Genomic DNA, 21,830 nt, shown 5'->3' on the forward strand with positions numbered 1-21,830 from the left:
GTAAATAATATTAATTTCAAAACTTTTGCACTATGCATTCAATGATTTGTACCTCATCAAGGTCCTTTATATGCCCTATTTTTTTTAAGATTTCTTTTTAATTTTTTTAAATGATCCATATGTATTTAATTATAGGAAAGCATACAAGGATTTGAAAATTAAATGAAAACAATTATTTAGCTACAAATTGATACCATATCAGTTATCACCATAGAACTAACCTGAGGAACAAGACCAATCATCTTCCAAGGTGCTAATCTGTTCATCCCTTTAATCATGCAACCCAAACTTTATAGTCCAAGCAACTTTCTCACATACTTTTTGCTTTTGGTTTAAGACGTAAGTCTCACAAATATATTTGATTCGGTATCTAGCCTTATCCGATTCTAATAGTTTGGGAAATCAGATTTACCATTTTTTTTCATGCCAATACTGGAATAGGCAATTTGTCATCTGTTTGAAACTGAGAGATAGTGATGATTTGCAATTTACTGATGTAGTGTTCCACTGAGAAAGCCCAAGTTCACCAATTGATCTTGCAATTGTGTCCTGATGGATGAGAGCCTATAAAGGTTGGTACAATTGCTTTTGGCTTGTTCAAACATAGTCTTGAAATGACTTCACCAATTGTTTGCCAACCACAAGTTGCAGGAAGGATTACAGGATAGCTGAAATAGTGATTTCCAATTGGTTTATCAGAAGAATTCCCACTAATCATCTCAAAGAAAATCATTTCAGGATCCTGGAATCTGAAAGCCGCCAAAATGATTCATAGGCTATCTCAACTTGTACATTGTCCTAAGACTCTCTACCCTAAAGCACAGGCTTTGACAAGGAAAAAGGCAACAGTATCATCATTTTCTGATGTCAATTACTGAAAGGAGACAATGTTTCAAGAAATGATGAAATAAAACATTAGCTATAGAAAGCAATCAAACAAGAAAATCTCATGCAAAAACAGATTGTCTCTTACACGACACGATGGAAAGGCTGATTGAGGCTTAAAGCAAAGGAAAGTAGTCTTACTGTCTTTTTTGACCCAGCGACATGTTACTTTTCATGTTTGCAAGTTTGGTCTCCCAAACTCTATCTGTTGATCATGGACTTAAGCTGGTTTTTGCATAAGTTCCTTGCTGCCTTGGCATCTTAAAGCAAATTAAATTGAGCTGTGTGGCACAATAATTGGCTACCCTACCTCGAACCAGATCAGTTCAAATACCAGTCTGTTTTTGCCATGGCTACACGAAATTGCCTTCACTGAACTCTTCATAACAAAACTGAACTATTATATATAGAACACGGCTTACTTATTTGGTAGCTTAAGAAATGAAAATGAGTTTGAGATTGATATGAAAACACTCTAAATTGTCATTTATATCTTATCAACAATCTGCAGAATGAACACAAGCTTGGTTATGCTGTTGAACTTAAGACCATATTTTGCATTCAGCCTAGACATGACAAAAGAGCTCCATAAGGCAAGAATTGTACTTAGGATAAGTGCATGGGCCAATAGCAAAGGGTTGTCAAACCCTGCATCTAAATTTTTCTTTCTTTTATGACTCTTTTAGTCTTTACTAAAAATGGTGGAATAGCTCAACTTCATGGATTGCCTCTGCCATCTTATTTCTACTTACAAAATCCTGTCCTTTCGTTTTGTTTCAATCCTGATAATGTGATCAGTAACAAATTGACCGATAGCATTTGACAGAGTTGGTTGCTAAACATACAAGTCCTAATCCTTTTTCTTATAGGACCAATTTCTTCTCCCTCAGGGCCAACTAAGTCTCATAGTTTATTATTGAGATATTGATGTGATTCAGTGGTTTATGCAAAGTTGCACATTATTGAGGCAAAGGATTTGCTTTCATGTCCACATCATGCATGCTGAATGAGAAGCAACAATAAATGGAATTATGCAAGGTAGCCATTGCTTCTTTTTCTTCTTGGCTACAGTTACCATTAGAAAATTAAAGAAATAAACGAAATTAGTCTTGTTCTCAAAAAATAAAGATGTGACACGTCCCAATGTCTGGGGTTCATCTTTTGCATAAACAATTTAATTTCTGAGTGCTATATATAGGCCAAAATTTGTTAAGACATTTGCAGATTTGTATTTTCCTTATATCATTATCATGGCAGGTTTATAAATAGAAATCCACAGAAATGCACCAAACCTTTTCCTTTTTCTCTCTTTTTGTTTGTGGAAAAACAAAAGAAGGAAAGAAGCTTTTTGAAATGATAATGATATCAAAGGCAGCTACCGACCTGATAAAATTTGTGGAACAAAAATTGTTGCTTTAATGAGCTAAGTCCTGTTCATGGACTGGCTTTAGGTGAAAAGTGTCTAAGAGGATGAGAACCACCCTGAATTCCACTTTGGAAAACAAACCTAGAAGCACTTGGCTTCTTTGGCCTGATCTCATCATGCACTTTCATCAATTATATTCGCCCATGCATAGTCTATTTTAACTTTCAAAAGGAAGTAAGAAGGGGAGAGAGAATTTGCTTCTATGATTGTTTCCGTTGTTTTGCTTAGTACATTGTAATCATGGAAGTTTTCCTGTTATGAGAGCTGGAGTGAGTGCTTAAAATTATAATCTGATATACAAAGTCAATCTGATGATTCTCTTCATATCTTAAATGCCAAATAATTATATTTGGCTCATATGGATGCCAGGTCATTACATCAGACAATCTCGAATCATATATATGTTACTGTAAAGGTTAAAATATTCTACAGTTTTTTGCTGATTGAACAGCATAGAACATACCAAAAATCCTTACCAAAGCTTACCATAATTACCATTTGGAATCCTCTTATCAATTTGGCAAAACTTGGACTTCCCCTCATCATAATCGGAACATGATAACTTGGATTCAAATCATATGATTTTCATTAGCAGACACTCAAATAGTTAGTGCATATACATGGTGAATTCTTTTGTCCTGAATTGAACTTAGCAGAAATTCAAAACTGGCTTAATTGCATTACAGCTATAGAATCTACAAAAGCATGGGGTGGGCAGAGAAAACTATGTATTTTGCATATATCACATGTTGTAAGACCATCAATATATCTCAATGCCAGCCACTTTTGAGTTAGTAATTTTTTTGCCAACCTTTTGTCTCAACCTAGCAGTTTTCATGTCCCACATGCAATGCTCTTGATATGCCTGTAGAGGCTTATGGATATTTTCTGCAATCATGATGTAACACTAGATTAAGCCGTATCTGCATATTGTATCTTCCACTCCTGGAAAGATTAAAAGGATTATGCTATTTCCAAGGAAGATAATAATTTTTTTTTTCTTTTTCTAGTTTGAACACTTTGAATAAACAGGTTGATGGCAAAAGCAAGCATTAGTGTCTAAAGATAAGTGGCTCAGGGTCCCTAGAGAGTCTGAGATGATTAAGTCCTTTACATGGGTTATATATATGAGAGCAGTTTGATCACTTCATAGTCAACAAATCAGATAAAGCTTCTTTTTCTGAGTTAGAGGGCAAGATGAGTGACCAAATCTCCATTAGACCTTTAAGTGCAATGTTCAATAAGGCAAAGCCTTATTTCCTCATGGTATGCTTGCAATTTGGTTTAGCTGGGACGTACATAATCAGCATGGCTACACTGATCCATGGCATGAACCGTTACGTGCTCATTGTGTATCGTAATGCCATTGCTGCACTTGTACTTGCACCTTTTGCACTGCTGCTTGAGAGGTTTGTCTTAATCCTCAAGAGAAAAGTCTCACCTCTGCACACATTCATGTAAAGTTGTGATGCATGCACCATAATATAGTAGTTGTCAATTACTTGTTGATGGCAATAGGATTAATCTCTATATGCTCTTTTCCTCTCTTTCTTGTTTCTTCACCCTTACTACAGGAGAAGGCCGAAGATGACATTCCCAATCTTCTTACAAATAATGACCTTGGGATTTCTAGAGTAATGTTTCTCATTTACAAACTTACATGCCTTTGTCTTACATGCATCTATACATACGTGCATATGTTTTTAAGCCAAAAAAAAAAAATTGAACCTTGTTTATTTGGTCAAAGAAATTATACTGTTACTTGATCTAACATTAACTATATTTTAACTTCATGTAAATTCCAATCATAAAACAATTTTCCTGCTTGAGTCAAACCAAATCAGTAACAAGGTTTACTTCTATGGCATGTCATCCTACAAAAGTTCTCTGAAGGAGATGGTTTTGATGCCTAAAACATTTGGTTGACAGGCCAATCCTTGATCAAGGCTTCGCTTACTTGGGAATGAAATTCACATCTGCATCATTTACATCTGCAATTATGAATGCTGTTCCCTCTGTCACTTTTGTTGTTGCAGTCATTCTGCGGTAAGATTATACTTATTACTTATTCCTTAAATACAATTATTACTAACCTCGGTTCTGATTGGATGGTTAGTTGGGAAGGTAATTTTACATGGATGGAAATGTTAACACATTATTTAAGTGGTCCTATAACTGCAAAACAAGGTGCAGTTTAATAACTAATGTCATAGAGTGCTTGCTTTTACTGCACTTTTGGCTGGTGATTTGATCATTCAAGATGAAGTCACCTTATAAAATTTGTCTTGGAGATTAATTATGTTCTTTCACACTGATGCTTTGCTTTATTATTATTTTCTTTTATATAATTTATAGTAGTAAATTTCGAAGTCACCATCAAGCATTGTCAGAAGAAGACTATGAGCCTGCACCAGTTATCACCGGAAATTGTTGAAATTGTCTTTGTCAGAAAAAGTAGAACCTGACACCCAGAAATAATTTCAAAAGTGTCCTCATTCTGGTTAATAAATCATAACATCATTTTAATTTTCAGCTAAGCATGCTCCAAAATTCTGTTCAGAGATTGCTAGTTTCCAAGGATTGAAATGGATTTAGACTAAGTGGCAGAAGTTTGATTCTAAGATCTGATATAAACTTCTAATTATAATAGAAGTTCTTATGCATTCTTAAACCACTTGATTGAAGTTGTGAAGCACAAGCATCCTTTAAATCTAAAACCTTCCTTGCCCTTCACAACAATCATTCTTAGCTGCTCATTTGCTTAGATTAGATATTATGAAGTATATATTATGATAACTGTATACGACTTCAGAAACTTTGCAAAAGAGGAACATATTGAACGTTAACTCGTTCTTTTCTTTCTAACCGTCTGATCAGATTAGAGCATCTTAAGATCAAGGAAGTACGTGGTCAAGCGAAGATCATCGGGACCATTCTATCTCTTTCAGGAGCTTTACTTATGACACTTTACAAAGGCCCTGTAATCGATCTAATATGTTCGAGAAAAGCAAGCCACCATGGAAGCAGCGGCGACTCGTCTGATAAGCACTGGATACCTGGGACACTATTAATCCTTGTAGGTTGTGTTGCCTGGTCCTGTTTCTATGTTCTGCAAGTAAGTGCTGTATTTCATGCCATCCACTAATGCTTGGAACTGTAGTCTTCTACAGTAAAAAATCTCATGCTTGGAAATAAACGATCAAAATACAGGTAATTAATGAACTTATCTTGTTGCAATGGTCCAGTCAACTACCATAAAGAAATACCCGGCAGAAATCTCTCTCTCCTCCTTGATATGCTTGGCGGGAGCTATCCAGAGTTCGGCAATTGCCCTAGTTGTAGAGCATCGCCCTAGTGGATGGGCAGTAGGGTGGGACTCTAGGCTTTTTGCTCCACTGTACACTGTAAGTACCAAATATTCCCTTAGTAATATGTACTAAATCATCAAAAGGAAAAAGCAGATTAGGCGGCCATGTCAGGTCTATAATTCTGTGCTATCAGGCTCAAGTACGGAGAGTCGAACAAATGTTAGTCTGCATTGTTTGATATGTGCATAACTAAAAGTACCTTCAGCTTCAAGTATTTCATTGGTTTGGCGCCAGTCTTAATCAACATCTAGCCAATACCAGCCTAGCTAACTTGCAAAACCTTCTAGAATATAAGTATTTCTTAATTTGTTATACATGCTAATGGCTACCGACCTGGTTTTAATGAAGGGAATAGTTAGCTCTGGAATTACATACTATGTGCAAGGCCTGGTGATGAAAACAAGAGGACCAGTTTTTGTCACTGCCTTCAACCCTCTATGCATGATCATTGTTACTGCTCTTGGATCTGCCATCCTCGGCGAGCAAATTCACCTTGGAAGGTATACTGAACCATCTTTCCAGCACCATACTAAATCATATCATTTTTATGTACAACTCCATAAAGAAAAAATAATGGAATTCATTAGTCCTCATCCAAAAGAAACTTCGGCCAGCACTTTTAGAGGATGCGCCTAAAATGTGGTGACGGAGAGTTTCCTTGTTATCAACCTTGAAACAAATAGATTGGAATTAAAAGAAACAGGCCTTGTCCATTAGCTTACCTAATTCCCAATTACTAATAAAGGTGCTTTAATTAATCATGTGCATTATTTGAAGAAAGAAAATTTGGTGATTGATAATTCAGCAATTAGCCGTTTGAGCTTCTTTAATTCTTCTTGTCCTATAGACGAAATAATGAAGGAGTCTAAAGAAAAACATCTGTAGGAGTTTTGTTCGTACCCTTGCTTTGGATGTTTTCCCTTTTTATGAATAAATTTATTAGGCAGCCATGGCAAAGCCGTCAATTAAGCTCTGTGAATAAACTTTAAGCAAGTATCATAAAGAAGGAAAAAGGAAAAAGGTACTGCTATAACTTTTACGTATTTGTTCATTTAAATTTCTATTCCTTCATTAGCTTATATATATATGTATATTTCTTTCATGCAGTATCATAGGAGGAATTATTATCGCAATCGGCCTCTATTCTGTGGTGTGGGGTAAAAGCAAGGATTATACAGCAGCATCTACCCCTGCAAAGGCTGATGATATCCAAGAGCTACCAATTTCAGCAAAAAATTGTACTGATGGCTCTAAGCTGGTGATTGCAACAATTAACAGTGTTAAGCAGGATGGAAAGTGAAAAGATGTTCCCAAAAGCATGACTTGAAAAAAGTAGCAGGAAAACTTGCCTTCTTGCCTCACCTGTTTCAAGTGTACTAAATCTCTCTACATAAAAGCCTTTCTTTAGGCTCTTCTCTGCAATTTGTTAGTTGAAAAACTTTGTGGAAGCATCAAGGCAGGCCAATCATCTGGAGCACGAAACATACTGCCTTAATTAATGTCATTATTGTTAATAGACTAATTAACAAAGTGGTGTTACATATAGAGAGAGGTAGAAATGCAGACGCTTAACTTTTGCTGAGACACTTATAGCTATCCAAGACACTTTGTTTACCACTATCACAACGATTCCATATCAGAGTGGGGCAGTGAGATTGTGCACTATAAATAATTGAAGAAGTATTCTTATAATTTATCAAGATTAATGTTAGTCAAGAAGTATTCTTATTGTGTTTTCTAAGGGTGATTTGTTAGCTCCCCTTTCTTTTTCAAAGTTTGCCTGTGAATTTCACATGACTTGTAAAAAAAACTGGAATTGCTTTCTAAATTATCCACATATTTTCCTTGTGATGCCAATGTTCTGAGAAATACAAATGGTTTGGTATATGTCAAAACTTTTGTATGTGGAATTGAGTTCCATTCTCCTGTGATTTTTGTATGAACCCTATTCCTGCATGTACTACTCTCAAGACAAATAATTCTGTTGATGAGCCAGACCCACCCACAAGATGCATCTGCATTTTACTTTAACTTCATTTAAATACAAATGGAACTATTTTATCTGCTTACCTACCTACTCTATGAATATATCCGTCTCATATTTGAACAACTAATAGGGCTCAAAGAAACTGCTTTCAATGTCACTAGGGTCTAGTTCCCCTTTTTTCATCATGAATTGCACTCAATGGACAAGGTTTAGCTATACAGTATATTTCGAAAAGAAAATCAAAAGCACTGTCCAAATTCATATCTAAGAGCACCAATGACGAAAGCTCGAATAAATCTAACACTTTTCAATCTTCTGATTGAGTTGTATTGGATGCAGTAGCACCAACTTCTACTTGAAGTATTGGTCGGCCAGCCTAAAATAAGGCAGGGGATGGGGCGAAAGTTGCTATCTGCCACTCTGGTTCAGCAATGGGGAATAATCTTTTGGAACAAATTTTGACACGGTGATAGGTTGTGTCAACCCTGATTGGATGTAGGGCAGAAATATGCTATGCATTTCAGATCGGTTTCTGTTCTTGATATGGATGGATGAATAGGAATAATTACAGCCTTGAAGAGAAGAGAAAAAAACAAAACAAATCCTTGACAATTTTCGATGCATGAGAATAATTAATAACAGTTGGTTAGTGACGCAAGGTACATGACAATAAACTTCTGCCTGCAAAATAACAAGACAAAAATCCTCACTATGGCCTAGTGGCCTCTGACTGGAACAGAGCCTAAGTAGAATATTAGCTAGCTTGTGGTTTGGGGTTAAGCCCCCCTGCATTGCCTGGTGAAGAAACAAGAAAGCTTAAGCTAACAGGGAATTTCCGAATTCAAACTCTAAACTGTTAAGTCAAGTAAGCTCTGATACCATGGTTACAATGGAATAGAACTTGGAACATTATCAGGAAAATATACAAAACCTGGAAAGATCTAATTGCATGGCTAGTCATTTTCTGTGATTGATCATGAGCAACCAGGATAAGCAAAGGGAACTCCATCGCTTTTCTGATATATATATTTTTTATAAAAATGGACACAGATTGGTGAAAGAGCTTTAATGTTGAAAGGGTGGCCTTGGTTTTCGAAGTTGCGTTAGGATGTCTATCCTCAGGCCTGATGAAAGAAAAAAAAAAGATAGAAAAGGAGCAATACAAAAGGGAAAATAGAACTTGGGAATTGCTCATTGCATGGCTAGTCATTATTAATGATGCGTAAGCACGCAATGGGGAGTTTGTTTTCATTTTTGTTTTCCCCAGTTCCCTTTTTTCCCCTTGGCAGCCATGATTGATTATTAACCACATGACCTCTCCATGAAATACAGTATACAATTATACAAACCAATCTCTTCATACAGAATTTTCTTTTGTTTTGCTTGTTTTTTTTTTTTTTATTCCTTCGTGCCAACCTTCTAGACCTGTTTGACATATCTTTCGAATGTTTCCCATTTGTCATGTGGGATTCCACCAACCAACCTGATTTTCATGTTGGAATCCAAACACGAAAGCACCAACTTTGCATTGTCTCCCCATGTGTTTTTATACTCATCATTAAAAACTATATTCTATTAATATTATATTCATCTTTCACTACTGTTTTCCTTCGAGAAAATTATACTATACCCTTAATAATGCAATAAATTTTTGTCCAATGTACTATGTAACTTTATTATTCCATTTATTTATTTGTAACAGTTGATATTTCTTTAATTCACTTACCCACTCATGTATCTCAACAATATTTTTGGTCCATAAGATAGTTCGTGATATGAGGATAAGATCTCACATGGATCCAAAATATTTATGCACTTTGACTAGAATGTGAATTTAACCATTGAACTAATCATTACTGCTTAATTATCATGATCTGGTTAGTGTGTATATATATATATATATATCCAGTTCTTTTGGGTTTTCCATTTGATTGGAAAAACCAAAGTAACTTTGAGTAAAGGAGAGAATTTCTTCTCTTTTTTTTAATCTTTTTATCACTGAAATTGACGGATTAGACGTAAATGAAATCTTGGGCAATTTGTGAAAGATGCAACAAGTGTTGCTCCAAATATGTGCTACATAAAAAGCAAATGAATTCATTGACAGTGAAATGAAGAGGCAGGAGGCAGGGGAATAAGAATAAATGTTTCGACACAAAACATTCGAAATTGTCATTGAGAAGATAAAAAGAGACAAGAGTGGTTTCCGCTTCACACATTTGATTAATTAAAGTCAGAGATGCCTAATCTAAGTGATTAATCAGCAAGCAATTCAATCCAATTAATTAGCATCTATTATTCTAAAAAATTTCAGTTTCAAACTTTTAAGATGCAGATTCGGAAGTGATGAAGAAAAATTTCTCCAAAGTAGACCAACCACAGACACAATGTCTGTTCTGATCAGAGAATTGAACTTTGTCAATGTCATTTGCAGTAAGCCAGCGCGATGGCTTTCATTTTGGGTGAGAAGGTCAAAATGGAGAGCTAATCAGAGTGAATTCCGTGAGTAAATCAGATAGTCTATAAGCAAAACATGGTATTAGAAATTGGTGGCCACGCTTCATAGCACCCACTCTACACAAAAGCCACATAATTTTTGCATGCATCATCCGCACTTAACCTAAACATCATTTGGTGGTCAATGAATCAAATCCCCACCTCCCACAAAAACAATTAAAAGAAATGGAAAAAAAAAGGCAAAGCATCATATTCACAGAGATCCACAGAAACACACTTCTTCCTTCCTTTTTTATTTACTCTGATTCTAACAGCAAAGTGAGGATTCTAGTTGCTTGGAATAGGGGTTGATTTTTGTTTAATGGATAACGGAATCTAAATTAGAGCGAGAGTGAGTGCCTTGGACTTATACAGCTCTTACATTTATTGGAAAATAGTGCACTTGCCTTCTTTTTTTCTTTTTCTTTTAGCATTTTTCTGCCTATAAGAAGGCCGTTTCTCATTTCCGTGTTGGCAGCCTAAGAGTAAGTACTCAAGGGAAAACACAGAGAGAGAGAGAGAAACATGGGAGACCAAACGCCGTGTGCAGCTTTGTCTAACACGCTGAACAAAGTGAAACCATACCTGGCAATGGTCTCCCTGCAATTTGGATATGCAGGGATGTACATAATCTCCATGGTTTCTTTGAAGCATGGCATGAGTAATTTCATCCTTGCTACGTACCGTCATGTTGTCGCAACCATTGTCATTGCACCCTTTGCCTTTGTCCTTGAAAGGTTTCTTTCTTCTTGTCCTCTCCCCTCTCTCACAAGCACATTCATTCATTTGCGTATTCAACCCGCATAGTGGTGCTTAAACCTTAACCTTATTGCTTTCCATTATCTACGCAGGAAAATAAGGCCAAAGATGACCCTCCCTATCTTCCTCAGGATTGTGCTTCTTGGTTTCCTGGAGTAATGCTCTAAACTTCTCCTCTTTTCATCTTTATGCACATAAATGCATCTCCATGTTGTGTCAAATGTGCTTATATTACATGCATGTGTTTCTACAATATATGTAAATACATGCATCTATATATAAGTGCTCTGTTGCTTGTTAGAAACAACTGAGCCTCGGAAGATTCCGAAGAGTTTACTTTGCCGGCTTCTCGCAACAGGATCTTCAACTTGTGGCTGCAGGAATTGGATTCTCTGCTTTTTTTTTTCTTTTTTTCCCTCACAATAACCAATTCATTCTCTTCTTTCTCGTCATGGTTGGAAGGCTGAATCAAAGAGTTTCATCCTAGCTCATGAAAGTTTAACATATCCTTCCATATATAGATGATATATAGTAGCAATTTAAATGACAAAATCAAGTGTTCATCTTTTAGCATATATCCCGAGTCCATGCATGTTTCCTGTTCTTGATATATTTATAAATATTATGAAGAAAGTGAAGATGTTAACTGCTAACAAGAATGCAAGGTCTAATTAACGAGGTTGATTGGAATGTCCAGGCCAGTGCTTGACCAGAACTTGTACTATCTCGGAATGAAGTACACTACGGCGACTTATGCATCTGCTTTTGTCAACATGCTTCCTGCTGTTACCTTCATACTGGCAATGATTTTCAGGTGAAAAAGATTCAAACCAATTCATCATTTTACTAATAGTGTCGTGCAATCACACTAATGGAAAAGCTGCATCAATAAGATCCTACAACCTGTAGAAAGGCTCAAGCCTCTGGGACCCCTGATAGAAAATATGCCAGTGCCCACCACATCAAATAGCTTAAAAAGTTCCATCACCTTCATTCCTTTTTTGTATTTATTATTTTAATGCCTAAAAAAGGACTTGCTTTAAAAATATAGTATCATATATATATATATCCACGTGAACTTTAGATGATAAATTCAAGAACTGAACCGGTGCTCTGTTTACAAAGTAAAGGATCTTGGGCTTATATATTTTCAATAGGATTTTAGGATTTTATCATTGTTTAATATTATGATTATGTCAATCAGATTAGAGAAGATCAATGTGAAGAAGATACGCAGTCTAGCAAAGGTCGTTGGAACTGCAATCACGGTCGTAGGAGCAATGGTCATGACTTTGTACAAAGGTCCCATTATTGATTTCATCAAGTCAGGAGGAGCTACCCACAGTGGAACCACCACTGAATCTGCAGATAGGCACTGGGTTACTGGGACCATAATGCTTCTGGGAAGTATATTTGGCTGGTCAAGCTTCTTTATTTTGCAAGTGAGTAAAAATATCTCTAGTCTGTTGAAGGAACAAAGTTGATTAAACTCTTTTTTTTTTTTTTGAGCTAATGTTGGTTATGGTTTCTGGTTTCAGTCATTCACGTTGAAGAAGTACCCTGCAGAGCTCTCTCTTACAGCTTGGATATGTTTCATGGGAATGGTGGAAGGTACAGGAGTGTCCCTTATCATGGTCCGTGACTTCAGTGCCTGGAAAGTAGGCTGGGACTCAAGGCTTCTTGCTGCATCTTACTCTGTCAGTGCCCCAATTAAAACCAAATACAATGAATTCAGAAACAAAAAGAGAAACCAACTTTTGATTTATTGCTTTTCAAGCCTTTTTTGCCAGCCATATATGCACTTAAAAGGTCTTAGTAAAACAAAAATAAGCAGAGGCATGAAACAAAAGTGCTTAACACTTTAAAATTTGTGATTGATTAGGGAATAGTGTGCTCCGGAATCGCATATTATGTGCAAGGAGTCGTCATCAGGGAACGAGGGCCAGTTTTTGTAACATCTTTCAGCCCTCTATGCATGATCATCACTGCTGCGCTAGGGGTTATTGTTTTAGCTGAAAAAATCCACTTTGGAAGGTATGATTCAGCTAGCATCTCATATTTTCCTGCAACAACTTGCGCTTTCATCTTTGATAATTGACACAAAAAGCATATTCTATTAATCCTGGGATGATAACAAAGTTTACTAAGACATGAATATATGGTGCACTGTCAAATATATATTAGAGATAATTACTGTTGCAGATAGTGACAGAATGCAATATCTAAGTAGTTTCCTTTGCTTTATTAACCATTAAACAATTTAGCAGCCTAATCCATTAGTGGAAGCTGCATTGGTTTTCCTTGTTCTGATTGCATGGTTGCTTCCTTTTGTCTTTGGTCGATTTCAGCATACTTGGAGCCATTATCATAGTCTCAGGCCTTTATATTGTGGTGTGGGGTAAAAGCAAAGATGCGAAAAACTCAGAAACAGATGAGAAAAGCATTGAGCAGGAATTGCCAATCACAAACAATGCTAGATCAATTAGGGTTGATGATGGCATTGATGGACCTCCCAAAATTGTTAATATTCCAGCTGCAAAGAGCCCCTTCAGTACTCAAGGAACATAAACACTTCCTTCCAAAATGTTGATAAATTTGCAGCAGGAGTTGTTCTTTCCCAAGCGATAAAAAACAATACTATGTAACCACTCCCCACCCCCTCTCTCTCTCTCTCTCTCTATTTCTCAGCTGCTCTGCATCTAAGTAATTTGTAACTTATCATGTTTTGATTGTACTCTTGAGGCTTTGATTTGGTTCAAGCAAAAAACCATGAATCGTTGCGCTTTGCCAATGTTTCTCGCCCAAATATTTTATTTCCATGCTTTTTCTTTAGCTCACATTCATGAGATGCTGACATAGAGATATACTACAAAACAGGAATCAAACAGCTGACCATGTTCCAGGAATTGCATCGGTATCTCAAATATTATTCCAGCTTCGTAAATTTGTTACGTTCATTGGAATATTTTTATTTCACATCCTGATGGCTATGTATAGCTTGATTGAAATGACATAAGGAAGAATCGAATTCCTCTTGCAACTTGGCCATGTGAATAATATAGAAGGAAAAAACAAATTACTTGACACATTATTCCTGGTTTTTGTTTGTTTAAACATATTTTATCAGCTACTTTCTTAAATTAAAGTTGAAGTTTTAGTCCTCAGTCAGAATCTTGCATTTGCAATTTATTATTGCAATGGAAATGGTGGGGAATGGCCACTTAATACAACACATGAACAAAGCGAAAAAGGAAAAGAACAAATTGATGAGCAAATTAAAGGAACAAACAGAGCAAAAGATCAAACATGAGTGACAGAGAAGAAAAAATTGTTATGAATCAAATTGAGCCCATCCCGAAGATCATGTGACGTGCTCTCAATCTTTGATCTTGACACATGATTCATCAAGATAGGTGGTGCAATATTTTCTCTTAGATATTCAATAATCATCAAGATAGCCCCGAACAGGACATATGAGATCACATTGCTCTTTTCCTCCCAAATAGAAATCGTGGCAAGAGCTTGACCTCGGAGGGATGGTGGGCGAGGTTAGTTGTCCAGTCAGCTTGTGTAGGAAACAACTAAGACTTGGATTTAACATCGCTACATGTCTTCGTATACAAGATATGATCCCACTTTCTAAATCAGTTTTCAACATCAAATAGAATCTTGTTAACAACAGAATATACTTATCACTAGTAATGCCTGTTTACTCGTCCCCGTCCATAGTCATAATTTAGATGCTATCGATACTCGTCATTGCAGAATGTCAAAATGAAAATGAAACCAGAGACAAATGTTGAAGTTTTGATTTTATAAAAATGAGACTACAGTTCAATTGTCGGGTGGGCATGCCGGAGTGGTTATCGGGCATGACTAGAAATCATGTGGGCTCGGCCCGCGCAGGTTCGAATCCTGCTGCTCACGCCCTTATGTTTCAGCTTTTGGTTTGAATACTGATCATACGAAAGCGGCCCAACTCCCTGCTAGGAATGGACATGCTTGGTAAATTTGTAGTGACCCAATACCTTGTCTGGGCCCAAACGAGTGAGATCAAAGACATTGGTTTTTTTTTAACTTTTTTTTTTGTTGACTACACCGATTAGGGAGTATTTTAATTCAAAAATAATTTTTTACAGAGTTGACACGTGTTTATTTAGAATGCATTTAAAAAAAAATCAATCTTTATTATCTAATACATTATGATGAAGGTTTTTTAATTTTACAAATAAATTTAAAGATTAACACTTGTCAATTTGATATTATATTTAGAAAATAATAAAATTATTTAGCTATTAAATGAATTCCTGACTATTATATAAACCTACTTATAAAATTAAAAAAGTTCACTTGAGTGTATAAAATAATAGTCTATTATCTAAGTACGGACATCTAGCTATGCTACCTTAACCATTATCGCTCCCAAAGTCCAAACCCAACCTTATTCTTAGCCCAAAAAAAGGTCCGACCCAACCCAAACCAAAGTCCATCTTGGCCGTTCATACCAAAGTGCCACAGACAGCCAATAAACGGTTGGCATTTGGCGGTGTTTCCTTTTTTTAAATTTTTTTCCCTTGTCTCTCATTGGATGTTTTGTTTTTCTTTAATGCTACTTTTTGCTTTCCCTTTCTCACTTTCTTCCCCGCAGTCTTGTCGTGGCGAAGTCCCGCTGTTGTTGGAGCTCTCGAAGGAGATAATAATAAAGAAAAGAAGAAAATGGCGATGTGGGTGTTTGGGTACGGCTCTCTTATTTGGAAAGCCGGGTTTAACTATGATGATCGTCTTGTTGGCTTCATCAAAGATTATCGCCGAGTCTTCTACCAAGGTTCTTCCTTACCCCCTCTTTTTTTTTTGGCATGTACCTTTTACAAAAGTCTTATTTTGTAAGGAATGATTGGTGGGTTTTGGTTAAAACAGGGAGTACTGACCACAGAGGGACGCCTGAGTATCCAGGCAGGACCGTCACACTGGAGCCTGCTGATGGGGAAGTCTGTGTAAGTAATTTTCGCCAATCACTATCATTTATCCTTTGATTTTTTTTTCCCACAGTTACTTGAGGACTATAATATGTATTATTGGTCACTCATTTATAAGAACAATAAGTTATTGGTGTTAATTTATTAAATGATGTGTTTTTTTTTTACTGGAAGAGAAGATTGTATGCAGCATCAGAGTAATTTTTAATTCAAAGCTTTATCATCAAAAGGAAGCCCCTTTCGTTAGCCACGTGGAAGCCATAGACAAAAAGAAAAAACATATTGAAGAAAGAAAAAGGGAGATAGAAAGAGGCCCGTGTGCAACGCACGGGCCATAGTCTAGTGAGGTTAATTTGGAGCAATTCAATGAGGGTACTGTATGCTATGCCTATGTGGGATGCTTATCTCTGCTCAGAATTTCATTTGGCAAAGACACTCTGTTAATGAACTGAAAAACTGTTGAGATTTTTACTTATTGAAAGGGTAAACATAGTGTATATTTGTGGATTTCAGTGAGAACTATTTAAATGATGTTTTCTGTGGAAGTTCTTTTGGATGGATAAGAAACGTCAATATTTATTTTGTTTCCTTATCCATGCCAAGTTATGGAATGAGCCAATATGTGAACTAAATAGTTCTTCAATCTTGTGAGGTTATAGTGGGGAGCGGCGTACAAGATATCCAAGAAAGAAGATAAAGAAAATGCGATAATGGTATGTTCTTGATAGTGAATTTCATCAAATGTATTCATATGATATATTGTTTTCTCCCAATTTTAATCCGTTACTGGCCCATCAATCGTTCAATAATCAAAATGTTGCTAAATGTTCATGTAGCATCTGGAGTTGCTCCTTCCCATAAAATGGAAAAAGTTAACATTTTCATTTTCTTATGATTGCCAAGTATATCTTATTTCTATGCCTAAAATCATTTTTAAGGATGGCCATTGGTTCCATCTTTATTGTCAGATTGGTTGGGGGACTTTGGATCACTAGTTCACTAAGATGATTCAGAAGGGAAATGATCTCAACCTTTTGTGACCACTGACCACAAAATAACCATGATATTGCATTGTTTGAATAGGTTGTTAAATAGAATAGGAGTTCAGTGTTGGATGATTGAATATTAATAAACAGGTTTGTATTGAAGATAATTATGGCCATATTCATTCCCATTCATTCCCATTTCTGAATAGCCCAGACCCTAGATATATCAATGATCTGAAGCTTCACATATTGTTTGTACCTTCACTTTTAGTGTCATTCCTGTAGTAGTTTAATTTTATTTTATTGACTTCTTTTTACTTCGTTGGGAAGTTGAAAATGACTAGATCTAGAGATTCCCAAAGAGGTCAACCTATCAATTTGCTGCTGAATCCATGGGCAAGGCAGGAGATGACCCTGTGAACTGAGATATCTTAGTAGGCGGAGTATAGGAAAGAAAAAGCAGTTCGCTAGTAATGTCGGCAGAGTGTGAGCACCCTAAACTGTGAAAATAGGACTCTCAATAGATAAATGCTATGCTGCTAAGCTTTAGCTGATAATACATATATAGTTAATCAACATTACTTAGTTTATCTAGCTACAATCATTTCTCCCCTTCTCCTATTAGCAGCTTTGCAGTAAACAATAAATAAATCTCCTTTGGGTTTCACCATCTTAATCTGCTTTCATTCGAAAATGCTATTTTGTCTTTCTTCGTTCCTACATTTTCTTACTCTTTGTGTGCTGATTGTTGTTATTATAAGCTTCTTAAATGCTATGATGCACTCAACTGTCTCTTTTCTTTGCATTTAATTCTGCCTTTTGTTTGAGTTGGCTTGCCTATGACTTTACTTGCTAGCCTAATATCTTTCATCAGTTTGTGATCCTTATTTCATTCTTCCTTTTATTTTTTAATGATCTGCAGCATTTAGAAGTGAGGGAGAAGCAGTATGACAAGAAAGCTTATCTTGATTTCTTCACTGTGAGTTTTGAATGTTGATATATGTGTAAGTTAAAGAAACACTGTTGTAATGTAGCTTTTTCATTCATGTATTCCTACTCAAATTTGTTTCAGGATCCCACAGCTACAACTCCAGCCATTTCTGGGGTAATGGTGTAAGTAGTGTTTTATCAATGGTATTTCATTCTTACCTTATTATTTAAGATAACCCGATCTACATTGACACCAAACTTTCAGGTACATAGCATCTCCAGACAAGAAGCTTAATAAGAACTATTTGGGGCCTGCTTCTCTTGAAGAGATTGCCAAGTATGTTAATTCTATCTATGGATTATAGTTTGAGTGCCTATTTGGCCTGGCTTTTTTTCAATTTATCTACTTCTTAAAAGCAGAAACTAGGTCAAATAGAGATTTTGATAAGCTCTTTAAAAAAACAGTTTTTTTTTTTTAAAAAAGAACTTCAAGAAAAGTTTCAGAGAAGAGCTGTCTCTTCTGTTTTTTTAAAAACATGCTTACTTTTCAAGAGATTTTTTTTTTGTTTCAAAAATATCCTCATCTATTAAAAATAATTCTAACATTATCCGTTTTCATTTTTATATGATTTATTATTAATTATAAATTTTTTGTTATATAAAAATACTTTCATATTTCTAAAAATTTATTTTAAATAAATAAAAAAATAAATTTAACTTTTTACCATTGTGAACAAAGGAATTTGTGATTAATAGAAAGGTATTTATTAAATACCTTTTCATAGTAATTTTAACTAAAATTAGAATTTATATAAATTGTTTTGTCAAACAGTTTATCTATAAAAAAGAGTTTATCAAAGTAAATTTGTCAAATAGATTTAGCTTAATTTTAAAAGTTATTATTTCTCATAAGAGGTTCATAATAACTTTTGAGTTAAAAAAAAAGTCAAACCAAACAGGCTCTAAGTTTGTTTTTTTCAATCTCTGTTGTGGTTTCTACAGAATGCTGTTGAGTCCTTATTTGATGTTTGCTGATGTACTGATCTCGGCACTTCAATTGTTAGACAACTCCCACCCCCTTCCCTTCTTGCACAGAAAGGACTTAGCTGAACTCGAAGCTGTTTTTGAGCATGTGAACACAAATTAAAAACTGAGACACAATACGGCATAGGCTCATTTTTAGGTTGTTTTTGAAATGTCAAATAATTAAAACAATTTATAGTTGCTCTATTAACTAGAAATGGAAATTTCCTATATAATCAAGTCCTAATATCATTGCTGAAATTTGTGGCTAAATCTTTCTACTAGACTCTAAAGAGAAAATCCCTCCCCTACAGATCAACTACCAAAAAAGCCCTAAACTAGTTTTTGTGCAGTGGTTTACCATTGCTAATTTGCTGGATCATCTTTGTTGGTCCATATCTTACTCTGAATCACTAGATTCAAACTCCTGATTCTAGCATAAGGACCCGGTTCTGATTCTTTATTTCCTCCTCTTTTTCCCCTTCATGTGCAGACAAATTATTCATGCTGAGGGCCCCTCAGGACCAAACAGAGACTATCTTTTCCAACTAGAAAAGGCTCTTCTTCAACTTGGTGAGCTTCTTCTCAGTAGCCACTAAATTTGTACTGTACCAGCTACTCCAATTGTTTATGTCGCTTCTTTGCCTAAGAAAATTTCCAATCAATGCTACACCTTACCCATTTTATTTTCTGGATTTAGGATGTAAAGATAAACATGTAATTGGCCTTGCAAATGAAGTGAGGCGCATTCTTTCGGAAGGACAGCTAATTGCGTCATGATGCAAAAAGGGGGGAAAGGGAAAAGAAATTAAAAGAGAAACTCGGGGCAGCATGATAGATGTGGACATCAGCACCACTACATGGAGTGACCTGTTCCTACATGTTTGCTCGGGATTGGGACGCAGAAACGTAGATTTCATATAGTGTGGGATACAGTCATCCCAATTCTACAACAATAAATTCTTCTACACAGGTAAACACTGTCGAGAAAAGGATGTTTCCCTATTCTTAATTTGGATATTTCCCTATTAAACCTGATTGTTCTTGATGACGAAATCGAAGGCGTTTCATTATTTAAAGCTATCTTAACATTTCATTGGTGTTCCACTATAACGAAGCTTATTAAGTTATCTATAAGCAAATCCTGCTGCATCCCACTATGATCAGCGGCTTCTCGGTTATGGTTGGAATAGTAAGTGATGAGTCATCCCCCATAGCGGGAACTTGTCGTTACTTGAAAAGAAGAAAAACAAGTCTCATGTGCTTGAAACAGTGTTGAACAGCAAACTGCACGTCAACATTGTGAAACCTCTCAATCATAGATACACTAATTTTATAAATCCTTGTTGATATGTTCTATTGTTATCATGTTCAACTTGTTAGTCATTTTTCCACCACTTCGAAAACACTTGTCTACTCCGTTTTTTCTTCGTTTGCAATGACTGACCCAAAATGAATGGAGCAAACAACATGGAATAATCTCTTTCCATTACAGGGAAAGGAAACCATTGTTAAGATTAAAGTTGGAAATAGCGAACCTATGTTGATCTCATCAAGACGCATGCATGGAGGTTCTGTGATCTTACTTTTGGAATGGTTTGTGGAAGGTGAAACTCCTTTTCCTACGGTTTTCTTTATGGAAGTTTTATCGCTAGACCATCTCAATGTCCGTTTGAGACACCACAACCAAGCTATCTCAAGTTAAAATGTTTTGGACTTGCAAAGCAGAAGACAGAAGAAAGAGACCAAACAAAAATTGTCTGCTTTCCCTTCGGAAGTGCTCTTCCTCGTCGGTAGGGTAAATCCAAAACGCAGGAAGCGCAAGCTTTCTCCCCATTGCATCATAATATGAAACTCTTTGAGGCAAAGGCAAAATCCATCCCCATACCAAACTGCAAACAATGTAACAGCCACTTTATCAGTCACATGGCAACTTTGGTTAATTGTCATTGTCCTGTTAAGCCTGATTGAAACCTGTTAGTCATGATAGCTAGATATGGCTCTTCAGAAAATGGTGTTTGCCAATGGTCTGCTTCCTACCAACAAATTATTACTTGGAGTTAAGAAATTAAATAGATCCATTCAGTATTTGCCAATCACCACAGACTGTTCATAGCTGCTAATTAATCATGGCTTCCAAGTCTGTTCCATAAATTAATGATTGCTTTGTCATCAATAGTCAGTCATCAGCTGCTTAACATATAGATGTTACAGTTATCAAGAAAAACAAAACACGGATCGATGATGTAATATTTCAACTTTCAAAGCTCTTGGCCTCGGGTCTTCATCCTGATCAAACAAAAGTAATTGACTGTTCGGGTTACAGAGCATGAGTCCGTGTATCATTGGAGTCATGTTCTTATGATTTTTAAGGCCGTCAACTTTATGTTTGATAGTAAGAGAACCAATAACTAAGCAAAACAGGAGACTATAATTCCTGGAGGTCATCAATCTCCTCATCACCACCACCACCAGCGCAGCCACCGCCTTCATCACTGTCATTATCATTGTCGTCGTCGTCAGATCTTTTCTATATCACCATCATCCTGCATGTATTGTAGGCTTTTGAAAAAGCAAAAGATTTGCAGTGCAGTTCTGAGTGAATTTGATGTAATATTATTAATACATCGAGTTCTTTAAACCTGTTCCTTTTTCTTTCCTGACTTCCAAACGGATTAAAATCTACAATTTAATATTTTATTAGGATAAAAAATCTGAAGATATAATGAATAAGCCAATAATTGGCTGTAAATTGTGAATCTTGTTAGTGTGCCTTGACGCATATTGTGCGCAACTCTGTGCACTTAGGTGTGAATATTAAAATCACTTAACAAATTTGCCTACTTAAGCACCAATATCAGATCCCAAAGGTGACTGTGGAACCAACTTACAGGTGCCAAAAGAATAAAAAATGATGATGTCTACGCATTTGGTTAAAAAATATGGCAGCTGACATAATGATCTAGAGTATGTATAATTCCCAAGTTCTTGTCA

General features: G+C 35.9%; 3 protein-coding genes and 1 non-coding gene across 5 annotated transcripts; all 4 read left to right on the forward strand.

The window, feature by feature from the left end:
- Nucleotides 3,423–7,536, forward strand: LOC18592313 (WAT1-related protein At4g08290). Of its 2 annotated transcripts, none has more exons than XM_007018964.2 (7): nt 3,423–3,768; nt 3,886–3,945; nt 4,241–4,357; nt 5,189–5,426; nt 5,557–5,715; nt 6,028–6,179; nt 6,787–7,536. In XM_007018964.2, the coding sequence occupies exons 1-7, from the start codon at nt 3,509–3,511 to the stop codon at nt 6,977–6,979; spliced, it is 1,179 nt and encodes a 392-aa protein (XP_007019026.2). In that variant the 5' UTR covers nt 3,423–3,508; the 3' UTR covers nt 6,980–7,536. The 2 variants fall into 2 exon arrangements, with proteins under 2 accessions (XP_007019026.2, XP_007019025.2); XM_007018963.2 differs by having other exon boundaries at nt 3,429–3,720.
- Nucleotides 10,622–13,712, forward strand: LOC18592314 (WAT1-related protein At4g08300). Its single transcript, XM_007018965.2, has 7 exons — nt 10,622–10,899; nt 11,014–11,076; nt 11,619–11,735; nt 12,126–12,363; nt 12,460–12,618; nt 12,804–12,955; nt 13,270–13,712. Exons 1-7 carry the CDS (start codon nt 10,688–10,690, stop codon nt 13,487–13,489), a joined length of 1,161 nt encoding a protein of 386 aa, XP_007019027.2. The 5' UTR covers nt 10,622–10,687; the 3' UTR covers nt 13,490–13,712.
- On the forward strand, nt 14,767–14,848 carry TRNAS-AGA. The gene has a single exon. It is a non-coding gene; the product is annotated as a tRNA-Ser (tRNA).
- Nucleotides 15,514–19,932, forward strand: LOC18592315 (gamma-glutamylcyclotransferase 2-3). The gene is made up of 8 exons (XM_007018966.2): nt 15,514–15,746; nt 15,839–15,915; nt 16,557–16,610; nt 17,806–17,862; nt 17,956–17,996; nt 18,079–18,150; nt 19,330–19,409; nt 19,537–19,932. Exons 1-8 carry the CDS (start codon nt 15,638–15,640, stop codon nt 19,614–19,616), a joined length of 570 nt encoding a protein of 189 aa, XP_007019028.1. The 5' UTR covers nt 15,514–15,637; the 3' UTR covers nt 19,617–19,932.

The sequence above is a fragment of the Theobroma cacao genome, chromosome 8 (assembly GCF_000208745.1).
Source record: "Theobroma cacao cultivar B97-61/B2 chromosome 8, Criollo_cocoa_genome_V2, whole genome shotgun sequence".
Classification (NCBI taxonomy): domain Eukaryota; kingdom Viridiplantae; phylum Streptophyta; class Magnoliopsida; order Malvales; family Malvaceae; genus Theobroma; species Theobroma cacao.

Excerpts from the sequence above, each read along its gene's own strand:
- LOC18592313 (XM_007018964.2), top strand. The coding sequence starts at position 3,509 with ATGAGTGACCAAATCTCCATTAGACCTTTAAGTGCAATGTTCAATAAG. Across the intron at positions 3,946-4,240 it reads ATGACCTTGGGATTTCTAGA|GCCAATCCTTGATCAAGGCT; the intron begins GTAATGTTTCTC and ends TTTGGTTGACAG. Across the intron at positions 5,427-5,556 it reads CCTGTTTCTATGTTCTGCAA|TCAACTACCATAAAGAAATA; the intron begins GTAAGTGCTGTA and ends GCAATGGTCCAG.
- LOC18592314 (XM_007018965.2), top strand. The coding sequence starts at position 10,688 with ATGGGAGACCAAACGCCGTGTGCAGCTTTGTCTAACACGCTGAACAAA. Across the intron at positions 11,077-11,618 it reads GTGCTTCTTGGTTTCCTGGA|GCCAGTGCTTGACCAGAACT; the intron begins GTAATGCTCTAA and ends TGGAATGTCCAG. Across the intron at positions 11,736-12,125 it reads ATACTGGCAATGATTTTCAG|ATTAGAGAAGATCAATGTGA; the intron begins GTGAAAAAGATT and ends TATGTCAATCAG.
- LOC18592315 (XM_007018966.2), top strand. The coding sequence starts at position 15,638 with ATGGCGATGTGGGTGTTTGGGTACGGCTCTCTTATTTGGAAAGCCGGG. Across the intron at positions 15,916-16,556 it reads CTGCTGATGGGGAAGTCTGT|TGGGGAGCGGCGTACAAGAT; the intron begins GTAAGTAATTTT and ends GTGAGGTTATAG. Across the intron at positions 17,997-18,078 it reads GCCATTTCTGGGGTAATGGT|GTACATAGCATCTCCAGACA; the intron begins GTAAGTAGTGTT and ends CCAAACTTTCAG.